This window comes from Canis lupus, chromosome 5 (genome assembly GCF_003254725.2).
Source record: "Canis lupus dingo isolate Sandy chromosome 5, ASM325472v2, whole genome shotgun sequence".
Lineage (NCBI taxonomy): Eukaryota > Metazoa > Chordata > Mammalia > Carnivora > Canidae > Canis > Canis lupus.
In genome coordinates, this window is record NC_064247.1 from 1,174,031 (window position 1) to 1,189,120 (window position 15,090).

Below are 15,090 nucleotides of genomic sequence, written 5' to 3' on the forward strand. Positions count from 1 at the left end.
CCGCTGCCCTCCCCCCTGCACCGACCCGCTGCCCCCCCCTGCACCGACCCGCTGCCCTCCCCCCTGCACCGACCCGCTGCCCCCCCTGCACCGACCCGCTGCCCCCCCCGCACCGACCCGCTGCCCTCCCCCCTGCACCGACCCGCTGCCCTCCCCCCCGCACCGACCCGCTGCCCTCCCCCCCGCACCGACCCGCTGCCCCCCCCGCCCCCCGCCGCCCCTCCGGCCGAGCCCCCGCCCTGCCCGCGCCGGGACCGCTGTCCCGCCCGGCCCCCGGGCAGCACTCGCGCACTCACCCCTGAGCAGCAGCAGGAGGACGAGGCCGGGCAGCCGCGCGCGGAGCCAACCCGCCGGCCGCCGCCTGAGCGCCATGTCGCGGGAGCTGAGGGGCCGCGGGCTCGCCGCGCAGCTGGGCTCCCCGCGCGCATGCGCCCTGCCCGCCCGGGCCCCGGCGACCCGCCCCCGGTCTCCATAGCGACCACGGCCCGGCGCAGCCGTCGCCAAGGTGACAAAGGAAGCTGAACTCTGGTTGCTATGGACGCGGGGATGCTCTGGAGCGGCGCCCAAGCGGTCCCATTCAAAGAGCTGGACGCGAGGAGGTAAAGAAGCTCCTTCAAGGCTGCGGCGGGCGCATTTCCAGAGCTGGAAGACGAAGCCGGCACCGCAGCTCAAGAAGGGAGCCCGGGTAAAACCTGGAAATGAAGAGTCTCCTCACAAACAGGGATACCATCTAACTCCTTGTCTGTGAAGCGGTATTGCCTGCACGTCGTTTGAGGCCCTGATTCCAAATGGGATGGGAGGAAAACGCGCTATTTAAAAACATAAGCTACAAATTGAACTCCAATAAAATTTTTTTAAAAAAATAAGACATAAGCTATTTAAATCTGTTTAAAACATAAGCCAGACGTATAATATGTAATATATAAAAGTGATGTCTTTCTAAAATAAACATAATCCATAGTTTCTATAGTAGATCAAAAACAGGGTGATATGTATCCATAGTTCATTCTGAAGAAAAGCAGGATATCTTTGCTCTGATTTCTGAATATTGGAAAATGGTAAGGCTACGGTAGAAAATGGAGCAGAATCTTATGAAGACAAGCAGACATGATGAAGGATAAAATGTACTGAAAATTGGACCTAAGGATGTAAGAAGTTCTGTGTGCCCCTTAATACTGTGAAAGATTATTGAAATAGCTTGTATTATACCTAACGTAGAAAATACACCCCTAATGCTCCAGGAAACAACAAGGTAAAAACAGAATTTTGAGTATAGTTGTCAGTAAAATATACCAGAGTTTCCAACAACTAATATTTTTTTAAACTTTAAGGACTTCATTTTTCATCCATCACTCTACATTTTTTAGTATTTAGTATTTTTAGGTTTTACAAAGTAGAACAGTGCATCTCTGTGTATAATTTACATAGCTACCAAATTATGAATGCCAAGAAACGTGAAATAGATTGAGGTTGTTGCCAGGGATATGCTTCAACTGCCATCACTTTATGATCTACTTTATAAATCTTTATAATTGCTCAAAACTTTGCAAGTGTGAATTAATTACATTCTCAAAATCTCATAAAGACAGAATAAAAATTCTAAAACAACTCAACAGCTTATTATGATTTTATTTGCCTTCCCTTTCTTAACCCTTCTTTCTGTTCCAGTTCACCATAGTCCAGTCACAAGTAAAAGTATGTGAAAATTATATTATAGCAGGAGTCTTTCTCCCTTCATCAAACACAATAAACAGGAATTAAAAAGAGGAAAATTCTTCTTAGGCCCACTGACTTTTTTCCTTTTGCTTTCTCTTTTCTCTGTCATTCTCTTTAGTTCCTGGGTATACAGCCAGGTTTATTTGCCTAAATGAAAGAATGATTTTGGTTACCCAAGAAATATGGGGTGTCCAACTGTGGACAGTTTTCAGAAACTAGTGCCTCTTTTCTCCTACTGGATGTCTTGTGTTTGCATTGTGACATGGTTCTATCTGTTAAATTGTCTTCTCTGTTAGGGAATCTTTTTTTTTAAGATTATTTATTTATTTACTTACTTGCTTATTCATGAGAGACACAGAGAGGCAGAGACACAGGCAGAGGAAGAAGCAGGCTCCATGCAGGAGCCGGACGCGGGACTCGATCCCAGGTCCCCAGGATCACACCCTGGGCTGAAGGCGGCACTAAACCACTGAGCCACCCCGGCTGCCCTAGGGAATCTTTTCAAACTCAGAACAAGGCCACAGAGAATGGCTCTGTGAATATTCTATATGGAACAGAGGTTCCTATGAGAGCGGATGCAAGTGCTTCATTGTAAAACATTGATTTTCCTCCACAGATGGAGTCTGCATGTCATGGCCAGTGGTTGAGACACAATCCTGGAATGGAGCCTCACTAGTGATGCACCAGGATGTGGTAGGATGCATTTGGCTGTCAAATGATCTGCTTCTCCATATGATTTAATTGTTCCCAGGGGAGCTCTGGCCCTGTTCGGAAGGGAATTAGAGTTGTGGAAGCATCCAATGAGTGGAGCTGTGGAGTCTATGCTTCTATCACCACATTTTCGAACCAAATGTGCTTATTTCTAATATGTGACTTACTAAGGAGAGATACATTTCTTAAAAGACCTCAGGGAACTAAATGTGTGTGTGCTAAACTTGAGTGAAAGCATTTACAAGACGGTTCAATACTAATGTAAAGTGTAAATCAAGTAGCAAAGAGTAGGGTTTTCCTGTGAGCATCACCCCTGAACAGACTGGAGAGGTCCCGGAAGCAGCAATTACAGGAGGGGAAATATAAGCTCTGGAGACTGATGGACAGTGATTCAAATTCTAGGTTTTTGTAACCTTGGGAAAGTTATTTAATTTCTCTCAGCTTTGGCTTCCTTGTCTGTAAAATAGGGACAATACCCACCTCAAGTGGTCATTGTGAAAATTATGTGAAATAAAGGTCTAGAACATGCTAAGTGCTCAATAGATGTACCCCCTTTGTCATCTGTACCCCTTTCCTTTCCTACTAGTTTGGCTCAGATTGGGCCAAATGACTACGATATTCCCGAAGAGTCTTCATAAAGAAAAGGACGGTCAGCCTGTAGGTGGGTCACAGAGAATGAGAAGCAGAGAGGAAGTTTTACATCAATGTGTGTTTGTTCTCTCGGTGGATTATATTCTTAAAAAGCGACATGACTCTGGCTTCTGTTCCTTCAGTGTGCCATTATACACCTGAATAACCACCCGAAGTCAACCTTCACAGCAAGAGAGAAGTGAGATCCATTGACTGTGGGGAATCTCTGACCCTAGAGTTCTTCCGTGAAAGCATGCCTTTTCAGGGCTTTTCAAAGATTCTGCTCTTCCATCTCACCTCCATTCAAGTTTCCTCTTCCTTGAAATATTTCCAACTCTGTTCACTCACATTTTCTCCCAACTATCAAACCCTGCTCCTTCTCTTCTGAGTATTTCTTCAATTTCATTTAAATAGGAGGATATCCACCCCTCTCCCTATCTAAGGGAAGTAGGGAACAAACCCACCATCCCCTCTAACTAGATGTGCTGCTCATGCTGTATAAGGAAGGGAAGTTGTACGGTTCAATTTATTTGCGTGGTCGTCTCCTTTGTAGTGGTTCAGTTAAGGAAGGTCATATTAATGCCAAAGTTTGGGCTTAAAGTGTTTTCTTAGAGAGAGACTTTTATAAGAAGCTGTTTAGCAGCCCTTTCGAATTTACCCAAAGGAGGCTGGGTGTGCTAGAGTGCGTTAGTCCGTGTTTGTGTGTGGTGTGTATTTAAGTAAGGGGATCGTGCATGCCATGGGTGGAAGAAGGAGTCACTCACCTGTGCTAGGGGAGGAGTTAGAGCGTCCCACCACCAGCAGCCAGGGTCTTTTTACTCACCAGGACACCCGAAAGTGCAACACAACAACCAGCACTGAAAGGACGATGTCATTGCCGCAGTGGAAGCCTGACCCAGGGCTTGCTGTTCCTAGGCTGAGGGCCCTGAGACCCAAGTTCCCCTGTTAGGGCGCCTGCCCCATTTCCTTCTTGGAGGAAGCAGAGAAGCAGGGCTTGCCTGGATGCTCCCGCCAGACACCAGGGAAAAGGGGTTAGGGACAGCTCACGAGCAACACTCCCCAGACCACCTTCAGGAAGGACACCTGTGATAAGATAGAATAAACCAGCTCTTTCCTCCACTTGACCTAACGAATATTTCCACTGGCCTGGGGCAAAGATGGGAAACCTTCCTCATTCGCGCTTCAGGACCGGGGACACGGATGAGCACGAGCACAGAGGGCACACGTGCTATCAGAAGGACCCAGAACCAGGCTGAGGAGCAGACTCAGGAGCAGGGGTGGGGCGGCTGCTAGTACTGGGCAGACTGCGTGTCTGCAGCTCTGCAGCCCAAGCTGTGTGCCTCCAGGATGCTCCAACTACTTTGTTTACAGATTGGGGATATTTTTATCCCAACCTCTAATTAGAGGTAATTTTCTCTTCATACAAATTGTGCCATCGAGTGTTTACTTCCTGGCAGCACCAAAGAGAAGCCAGGGCCTCTGCTATCTCCCTCTTATGCGCAGGGAATCTTATGCTTCCATCGGAGTCCCTTCCAGGGTCAATTCCCTACTGCAGTTTGGGGAAGAGGCAAGTTCTTCCTGATGGTCTTGGGCCCAGGGGCTTGGCCTTGTAACTTGTACTGTCCGGGGGGTGCCTGGGGGGCTCAGCGGTTGAGCACCTGCCTTTGGCTCTGGACATGATCCGGGGCTGGGGATCAAGTCCCTCATCAGGCTCCCTGCATGGAGCCTGCTTCTCCCCCTGCCTGTGTCTCTGCCTCTCTCTCTCTCTCTCTCTCTCTCTCTCTCTCTCTGTGTCTCATGAATAAATAAATGAATTTTTTTTTTTTAATTTGTACTGCTTGTTTCTTTCAGGGATGGAAGGATATTTTTGTGCCTGTCATTGTAGACTTTCTGGGACATTGTAGATATCCTGTTCTAGGACTGGAAATAGTGGGCATTTGATTCTATTTCCCAGATCTCTAATGTGATGAGGATTCTACCACAAGGTTCCACCGCTGCCAGAGATTATTCAATACCATGCCTCTTAAGCAAGTGGATAAGGGCTCTAGAGAAGACTCTCTGAAGTTTCTCTTTAATCCCATGGAATTGTATTCCTACAAAATTTAGGATTGGGAGGAGTAGATGTGTTTGGTCCCCTGTGATGATACCAGGTCTTCAAAAAACTCAATAGCACAGCAGAGATTTATTGCAGGTGGGAGGCTACTCTAGCCCTACAAAGGACAGAGCGTCATCTCCTGAGAATATCTACACTCTGAGCCTTTAACACTCTGAGGTCTGGTCTATTCCTGTCATTCTTTCCAGGCAGGATTTTGTTTTCTGGCCAAGCTTTGTTCCCCAGAATTGCACTGCCTATTGTAGCCCAGGCCCAGCGCTAGCAGCTGCCCATGACAGACCCCGGAAGGAGTGGGAAGCTCTGCTAAGCATTAATACCCTCCTTGTGTACCTCCTACAGCAGTGACCACCCTTCTGCCACTGGCTTAGAGTAAGCTGCATCTGTTTTTATTCAGAATTTGAAAATGATCTGTAGGCACCTGCCTATGTCTTCTGACTCTAGACCTTTCCTTCCAGAACTGTGAGTAGTACAGGACCTAGAACATTGGTAAGTGCTCAAAAATATATGAAGGTTGATGAGACTCCTGCATACTACCAAACCAACACCAGCTCACGTTGCTCTGCTTAAAATTATTAAATGGCTCCATATTATCTTCAGAAATCAATTAAAGTCCCTTCTATAATTAAAAAAGTCATGACTGAAATAAGTCCTTTGGTCATGAGCAACATGACAACATCTCATATTACACCCTCATCTATGTCCTTGAATCCAGTGACACTGAGTCATTTGAACTTCTTATGACTTGCCATGCTCTCTTGAGCCCCTGGAGTCACCCATGTGGTCCCTTTGGCCTGCATCGCCTCCCCCAGCCCACTCAGTCTTCTAGCTGTATCATGTCTGAGGAACCACTCCAAGTATCCTATCTTCATGGGAGAACTTCTTAACCTCATTGCTTCCTCCAAGATAATTGAAGTGGCCTTGCTCTGTCCTTCCACAGTACACTAGGCATGCAGATATTTTACACTTCATCACACAGTGTTCTAGCGCCATAATTTCACTCTAGTTTTGTTCAGACTTCTAGAGTTTAACAGTTTTCAACCTTCCTTCTTTTCTAACATACAACTTGGAGACTATCATTTCACCCTAAAAAAATAAAATTAATAATAATAATAATAATTTCACTCTAAATACTGCATTAGCCGCATCTCACAAAGTATGCTATATATTATCCTCATTGTCACTGGGTTCCAAGTGTTTTCTAACTTCCTATATGATTTCTACTTCACCATTCACCATTTAGAAATCTACTTTTTGGGGGCACCCGGGTGTCTTAGTCGGTTAAGTGCCTGCTTTCAGCTCAGGTCATGATCCCAGGATCAAGTCCCACATCAGGCTCCCTGCTCAATGGAGGGACTGCTTCTCCCTCTCCCTCTGCTTCTCTCACTGCTTCTGCTCTCTCTCTCTCTCTCTCTCTGTCAAGTAAATAAATAAAATCTTAAAAAAAGAAGTCTCCTTTTTAAATTTCCCAATATCTGGGGACTGGGGGCCATTACTGACTTCTAGTTTTATTGCACTGTGGCCAGAGAACAAGGTCTATGTGAAATTAGTGCTTCATATTCTTTGAGACTGATTTTACAGATTAGTGAGGGCTAGTTGTTTTATTTTATTTTTTAAAAATTTTTAACGATTTATTTTTGTTTATTTATGATAGAGAGAGAGAGAGGCAGAGACACAGGCAGAGGGAGAAGCAGGCTCCATGCAAGGAGCCCGACGTGGGACTCGATCCGGGAACTCCAGGATCATGCCCTGGGCCAAAGGCAGGTGCGAAACCGCTGAGCCACCCAGGGATCCCCGGGCTAGTTGTTTTAAACGTTTCCCACATGCTGAAAAAAAATGTATTCTCTAACGATTAGGTATAGAGTTTTAAGGATCCATCCAATTAAAATTTATTGTGCCATTCAAAAGAGTATCTTTGCCTTTTAGCATTTTTTAACTTAAATTTTTATTTATTTATGATACACACAGAGAGAGAGAGAGAGAGAGAGGCAGAGACATAGGCAGAGGGAGAAGCAGGCTCCATGCACTGGGAGCCCAATGTGGGATTCGATCCCGGGTCTCCAGGATCGCGCCCTGGGCCAAAGGCAGGCGCCAAACCGCTGTGCCACCCAGGGATCCCTATCTTTGCCTTTTAAAAAAAATTAGCTAACAATTTCTGGGAAAGAAATTGAGATAGAAAAACAAAATAAAAAAATAGAAATTGGGATAGAAATTTTTCTGGGATAGAAAATTTCTATCACACTATGATTATGGATTTCTCATCATTTCATTATAATTCTGTCAAAAAGCTTTTTATTCTTAACTACATGGTCTATAGGCTCAGGAGTATTGTATCATTCTCATGACACCATGAAGCACACGTGTGGCTTTTGCCCTCTCTGTGCCTCTTCTCCTCTCCCTCTCCTTCTAGCTCAATCAAAAAATGCTACCCTTGCCTGTCCCTCAGATCAGCTCCTCCATTCTCAAGCTCCCTAGAGCCTTAGCTACTTTCCCAAATAGGCCTAGTAAACATTCTCTTCCAAACAAACACAGCCTTTTCCATGAATAAAATCATGGCAAACACAACATTCTCCATTGCATCATGGGATAGCTATGCTTTCCGCATCATATTCTTCAATTGGAGGACCAGGAGCTCAATGCAGATTTGTTCTCAGGGCTCACTACATAGTGGTTGCTTAATAAACATGTTAGAATGTTAAGAAAAACACACTTATATAGGTGTCACAATGGCATATGTTACAGAATCTCTTATAAAGATTTTCAGAATAGAAGAATATCCTTGTGCTTGGGCACCCGGCTGGCTCAGTCAGGGAGCACATGACTCTTGATCTCAGGACCCTGAGTTCAAGTCCCAAGTTGAGTGTAGAGATGAAAGAAAAAAAAGAAAAAGAAATAAATAGAAAGAAAGAAAAGAAAAAGAAGGAATGAAAGGAAGGCAGGCAAGCAAAGAAAGGAGAGGAAAAGGAAAGAAAAGAAAATAATGTTCTTGTGCTTAAAATGATTGAAGAAATCTTCCTGGAGATGTAGAAATAACTGTACAACTTTGATAATCACCTTCCATCGTTTAATTATTCATCTAGAACACATTATATTGTGTTTGTGCCTGCTATGAGTTAGGGACCAGAGAAAATGTAGGCATAGTTTCTTTCTCCATTGAGTCCACACTTTCATGGGAGAGACAGGAGCAAAAATAATTATGCCTTAAGGGTCTAGTAACTCACAGAAATGAGCTAATGTGGATATCTACTGCTTTACTGCATCATGCAGGGAAATTCTGAATAAAGTGTAACAGAAAAATTAAAATGCATATTGAGCTTCAAGTAAAGACAGAATTCTCAAGTGATAGAAACAAGGAAGGAATTTAAAGCCAAAAAAGTAAATTTGCAAACCAGAGCCATGGTAACGTGAACAGGAGCAGGAGGGAGCCTCAGAACTGGGGTAGCAGTACAACACCCATGTGCATGAGGGGACACATCCTAGGACTCATTGGAAGTAGGGCTTCAGAACTGACATCTTGCTCCCTCAAAGGAAGATGGCTAGGGAGAAAATTATCCATTAGTTTCTGCCCTAAATTCTGGGGAAGAAAGAAAACAGGTTCGTGTGAGAAATTCAAATTTCCAAGCCAGTGTCACATTCTGGTGTGGGATGTGAACTAAATTTTATCCCATTAGGTCCCCAAGCCCAAAAATTAATACAAAATCTTTTCCTTTTTCTCTTTCTTTCTTTCTTTCTTTCTTTCTTTCTTTCTTTCTTTCTTTCTTTCTTTCTTCCTTCCTTCTTTCTTTCTTTCTTTCTTTTTTTTTTTTACCTTAGTCATGGAAGAAACCTTTGGGCCAACCAATAGAAGCTAATGTACAACTCTTCTTAGCATGTCCTGAGAACATAAAGCATGTCCCCCACAGAATAAAACAATCCCTGATGAAAACTTTAATGGTAAGTTTACAAGCCCCAGGAGGAAATAACATGCCATAGGTAGAGTTGACACATATAACAAGTTGGAGAATCAGCACCTCCAAATCTTGAGACAATGAAATAATCCAAAAGAGATAATAAAGTAAGTAGGCTTACAAAATTTAGAGAGATAAAAGGACTAGGAAACACAGAGAGAATTAAAACAGAGAAATAAAAGGAGAGAAATAAAAGGATACTGGAAAAGAATAAGCAGATGAGAAAAAAAACCACATAGAATTTCTAAAAAATGAAACATTTAAGGAAGAAAAACAACTTAAGTGGATGAATTAATAGTTGACTGAAAAAAAAAATCAGTGAAACAAAAGATTCATCTTAGGAAATTACCCAGGATGAGGCACACAGAGGTAAAAATATGAAAACATGAAAAAAAAAATGTTAAGAGATGTGCAAAGCAGAATGAAAGTTGTGTAGGAATGAAGGGATAACAAGGAAAAGGTAGTCATTGAAGAGGTAATGTCTCAGAATGTTTTCGAATTGATGAAGGTCATAAATCCCTAGTTTGAAGAACCAATCCCAAACACATCATCGCAGGATAAAGAAAGATCTCATTTTGCTTTGTCACCCTTAGCAGCATATGACAGAGTGAAATATCAGAACCCCAAACTAAAAGCAAAATCTCACTGCTAGTTATGTTGAAAAGGTAGGCTATTTACAAGGAAACAATAAGAGGGATGGTAGAGGCTGGAACAAAATGGAATCATTGCTTCAAGTGCAAAGGGAAATGAGAAGTCAGTCCAGGATTCTATACCCAGCTCAATTATAAAGCTGAGCAAATCCTCAATCACAAAGCACTCATTTAGGGCTCACAGTATACAGTGCTCTGTCCTGGCCACTGTCAGAAATTCATCTTTTTCCTATTCCTTTCTTTCCTTTTCCTCCGCAATCCCATTCCTCCTCTTCTCTTTTCCCTCTTTTTCTTTTTTTCTCTTTTCCTTATTTATTTATTTATTTTTTTGTCACCCACAGAACAAATCAGCCACCATCTTCCAAATAGGCTGGACTGGGAGGAAGGACACCCAGACTTGGCTATTGACGAGTCCTTGGTTAATTCCTTTCTGTTCATAGGGTTTATTTTCCCAATTTTTTTCCACAAGAATTATGTATCTTCTGTCCCTCACAGGTTTTCTGTGATTATTTAAATGAAACAGCAGACAAAAGCATTTTGGAAGCGGGAAAAGCAAATGGCACACACGCAGAGGATTAGTATTGTCTTCAAGAAGGTAGAGGAAGTTTTCCAGCTACTTTGTTCTCCTCTTCTTCTCTTGGCTGGCTGGATAATGCATGTCGGAGCCTCTCCTGCAGCCAGCATAGATGGCCGGCCCCACCAGTGCCTGAGATGCCAGGCTGAATGAAGCTTCATCCCTGAAATAAGAAAGCCTGCCCGGCTCCTTATGCAGGGGCTGGAAAGTATTAACTGTGGCAAGGAGGATTAGCCATATGTCACTTAATTCCTGTTAAGCAGGACTGAGAGGAGCTTGTGGTTGTAAATTACAGATGAGCCAGCCACCCTCTGCCATCCAGAGGCCCTGCTGGGCTGGTGCTGGACGGGCACAGTGGGCACAGCGCAGCAGTGCTCTCAGGCCCCAGCTGAACCATTCCCGCCATCCCTCACTTCCTTTGCCTTCAGAGTCTCTCCCTCTTGTCCTCTTTCTCCTCAATTCTTAGATTTGATTCTCTTTCCTCTCATTTATTGTTATTCCTACTCTTCCACTTAGAAGTTAATGTTCCTTGTTTATATTTCCTTTGCTCTTGTTTTCTGTTTCTCTTTTGTCTTCTTTTTAAAAAATTCAGCGGTGGGGGCGGGGGTGGGGGGCAGCCCGGGTGGCTCAGCACTTTAGCTCCGCCTTCGGCCCAGGGCCTGATCCTGGAGACCCGGGATCGAGTCCTGCATGGGGCTCCCTCCCTGGAGCCTGCTTCTCCCTCTGCCCGTGTCTCTGCCTCTCTCTCTCTCTGTGTCTCTCATGAATAAATAAATAAAATCTTTTTAAAAAAATTCAGCTGAGTAAATTTGGATATTTAAATTGTTTTATTACATGATTCACAAACCAGGAAGCATCCCATCTAGCAAGTAGAGAGATGCTCCAAGGAGTTGTACAAAATGGAAGTTTTCATAGGAAGGAGGATAGGGCAAGAGGTTTTTAGCAAAAGAAAAGAAAGGTTTGTTCCAGGCTGGGACATCTTTTTTGTGAAGAAGGGAATGGCAGGGTTTTTTATTATGCAGATTATCTCGATTATCTCACGAGTGCTGATCAGGAAATTTCAGATAGACTGTCAAAAGGTCACATTCTTGGGAGAGGTTGGAACTGTAATTAAGTTTTGGTTTGCTGTTGTGAGGGCAAATGGCTCTATTTTGGGTCTGTTACTTTCTTAATAATTGCCCTCTTTTGATCAGATTCTCAGCCTGAGAGGTGTGATAAAAAATTAAGGTACTAGCACCACTCTCAGCTACTGTTATCATGGCTTTTCACTGATCCTCTGTGATATTCACAGGTCATGATGTTTTTGCTTAATCCCTGTGATACTCTCAGATCAGAACTCCAGGCTCACAATCCTTAAGTTAGTCATGATTTTCACTTCTCCTCCAACGTTCCAGTCTTGGGAAGATCATCTGCTTGGTAGTTAGCAGCTGTGAGCATGCATTTAAAGCTTTTTGAGAAGACGCAGCACACCAGGGAGATTATAGGCAGGATAATTCCCAATGTTTGGAGTGTACTTTGAAGCCATTGTCCCAAAACCCAAAGCAATCAAAATCAAATAAGTTAAAGCAACCAAACATAAACAAACCCCCCCCAAAAATAAATAATTAATTAAAAAAAAAAAAAAACAATGAACACACACAAAAAAATCAAGTAAGTCAAAGAAACATCTTGTTAAAGAGTCACCCCTTCAAGCCAAATGGTTTGCTCCATGATCAGAATTATGTAACTGAGTTTCAACCTCCTCGGAAGTGTTGATGGAGGTGCAGCAGGTGCCACAGCACAGGTTCCAACCTGCTGAGCTGAAAGATAAATCATGTAGCTTTGGAATATAGATGAGGTTGGGTGGAGTGAAGACCAGAGCCGACAACCAAAAAAGAATTCTTGAGATGTCTTTGGTGCAAAATGGTGGTTTTATTAAAGCACAGGGACAGGACCCAAGGGCAGAAAGAGCTGCTGCACCAGGGTTGTGAGAGATGGCTGAGTATATACTTGGGAGTTGGGGGAGGGGGTAAGGAAAAGAGAGGTTTCAAAAGGATTTTCATATGTTAGAGAAGACTCACAGGACACTGGAGGCCTTGTCACTGTCAAGTTAAGGTTGTTTTTCCTTCTGGCAGGGCATCAACATCAGACAGTTGGAAACTTCCTGGAGGAATGTCAAACATATCCCACCCAGGAGTGGGAAGGGTGGGGCAGGGGCAGGGACGTTGCAGGGTGTCAGCTTGTGCTTTGTCCTCAGCTGGCCTTCTGCTCTCTCATCATAATCAGAGACAATCCTATTATCCAGAACAACTTTGGCCAGAGAATCTAAGGAATTTTGTTGGGCCACTATTGTGTCAGCAGCAGATTCTCCAATTATTTTAAGAATTAAGGAGAAGTTCCTTTTTTTTTTTTTTTTTTTAATTTATTTATGATAGTCACAGAGAGAGAGAGAGAGAGAGAGAGGCAGAGACACAGGCAGAGGGAGAAGCAGGCTCCATGCACCGAGAGCCCGATGTGGGATTCGATCCCGGGTCTCCAGGATCACGCCCTGGGCCAAAGGCAGGCGCTAACCCGCTGCGCCACCCAGGGATCCCAAGGAGAAGTTCCTGATCAAAGCCACATTTACATTTATCCCTAGCCAGGGAAGGAGGGACCTTCCCAAAGGAGTGAATCCTGAATCATGAAAGCCTCTTGGCAGGTCTTCTCTAATTTGACAATGTAAATTAAGAGGACTTTATCAATGTGATGTCTTTTATTTTGTGATAAGTTAGGAACATGTTTAGATTTTTTTCCTAGCCTGAAACAAAAGGTTGTTCTAAATTCTGGACTTTATATCTCCTAGAAAAGGCCTGGGAGATAGAGATGAGGGTGTTATATTTCCACACCAATGTCAGAGTAAAGGAAAGGAAAAGAAGAAGAAAGGGTTTCAGGCTTAAAGTATGAAGTCTTGATTTATTATCTTGAGTGGAAGCAGTTTACTTCAATGTCAACTATTTCTCTTCCCCGTCAATGTGATTGGAGATCTCCAGTGTCTGCACAGAGTCAGCTTTTAGGTAGAGCCTTCTTTAGCTCTGAGATGTGTACCCAAGGCTTAATACTTTCTAGTTCTGCAGCAATGACAGCAGTCAGGGGCACTTGGTAAGGTTCCTTCCTATGGGGTTTGTGGGGGCTATCTTCCTTGATAACATTTCCAGAAAACATAGTCACGAGGTTCTAGATCAATAAGATCCTCTGACTTGGGATCTGGGAAGCCTTCTTTACCCTGCTGATGACAGACTTGAACATCAGACTTTAGAGTCACACAGTAGCTGGTGTGAGACAAGTGATTAGCAGAAGATTGTGTGCCAACACATGTTAGTTTGCCAGTGACTATCTCATGCGGAGAGAGTTTATGATTCACAGAGCGGGTACTGCATGTAGTTAGTAAGACCAAAGTCAATACCTTGGGCCAAGGAAGTCTAGTAGTTTCCACAGATTTAAAAACTTCAAGTGTGAGGATCCTATTATTTCTCTCTACTTTCCATGATGGTTGAGTGTGATAGGTGATGAGGGAGCAGAAGGCCAGCTGAGAACAAAGCACAAGCTGACGCCCTGCAACACCCCCGCCCCACCCTGGCCCCACCCCTCCCACTCCTGGGTGGGATATGTGTGACACTCCTCCAGGAAGTTCCCAACTGTCTGATGTTGAAGCCCTGCCAGAAGGAAGAACAACCTTAACTTGACAGTAACAAGGACTCCAGTGTCCTGTGAGTCTTCTCTAACATATAAAAATCCTTTTGAAACCTCTCTTTTCCTTACCGCACCCCCCACCCCCCCAGCTCCCAAGTATATACTCAGCCATCTCTCACAACCCTGGTGCAGCAGCTCTTTCTGCCCTTGGGTCCTGTCCCTGTGCTTTAATAAAACCACCATTTTGCACCAGACGTCTTAATAATTCTTTCTTGGTTGTCGGCTCTGGACCTCACCCAACCAAACCTCACTTATTCCAAAACTACATCAATAGAGACAGTGATAATTACAAAAAGTTCACAAGGCTTTCATTAAGGCTTGTATGATTTACCCAGTGAAGTGGGTGCATTGATCCCTGGAGACCAGGGAAGGTTTACTCCAAGTGGGAAACAACATTTTCTGACAGTTTCTTTGTCATTGTGGGAGCATCAGCCTTGTGGCAGGGGAAGGCTTCAACCCACAAGGAAAACACACACACACACACACACACACACACACACACACACACACACACAATAACATGAACATATCGATAGCCTATACTAAGTGGCAGTTGAATGAAATCTCATTGAACATTGTAGGTGTTCAAAGGATCCAGAGGGAGGTCTGAGGCCTCTGGGGACAAAAAATATTTTTTCCAAGATGTGGACCTGACAGGTCAGACTGCAGGTGGACTGTTTTTGCAATTTTATGGAAGTATCTTCACCAATGTCAATTCATAATTTCAGTCATCTTAAATGCAAAGGTGAATGAACCAGTGCAAAAACTGAACAGCTGGGGACGGGACCCCTGGGTGGCTCAGTAGTTGAGCATCTGCCTTCAGCTCAGGGAGTGATCCCGGATCCGGGATCCTGCACTGGGCTCCCCGCAGGGAGCCTGCTTCTCCCTCTGCCTGTGTCTCTGCCTCTCTCTCTGTGTCTGTCATAAATAAATAAATAAAAATTTTACAACAACAACAACAAAAGAACAATTAGAGTTGACAGGGAGCCAAGAAGAACCAAGCAGTCATCTTGGGTTTACCATAGCTCCAACTATTTGTTTAAC

General features: G+C 44.0%; 1 protein-coding gene and 1 long non-coding RNA gene across 2 annotated transcripts in view; one reads left to right on the forward strand and one right to left on the reverse strand.

Moving 5' to 3' along the window:
• Positions 1–449, reverse strand: part of JAM3 (junctional adhesion molecule 3) — an 82,769-nt gene extending 82,320 nt beyond the window's left edge. The window contains exon 1 of the mRNA XM_025464863.3: positions 297–449. Within this exon, the coding sequence (XP_025320648.1) occupies positions 297–372 (76 nt within the window). The 5' untranslated portion in view covers positions 373–449. The remainder of the gene's footprint in view (positions 1–296) is intronic.
• A 13-nt stretch (positions 450–462) lies between these two features.
• On the forward strand, positions 463–4,408 carry LOC112671477 (uncharacterized). Its single transcript, XR_003143656.2, has 3 exons — positions 463–752; positions 2,333–2,409; positions 3,014–4,408. It is a non-coding gene; the product is annotated as an uncharacterized LOC112671477 (long non-coding RNA).
• Positions 4,409–15,090: the final 10,682 nt, after the last annotated feature.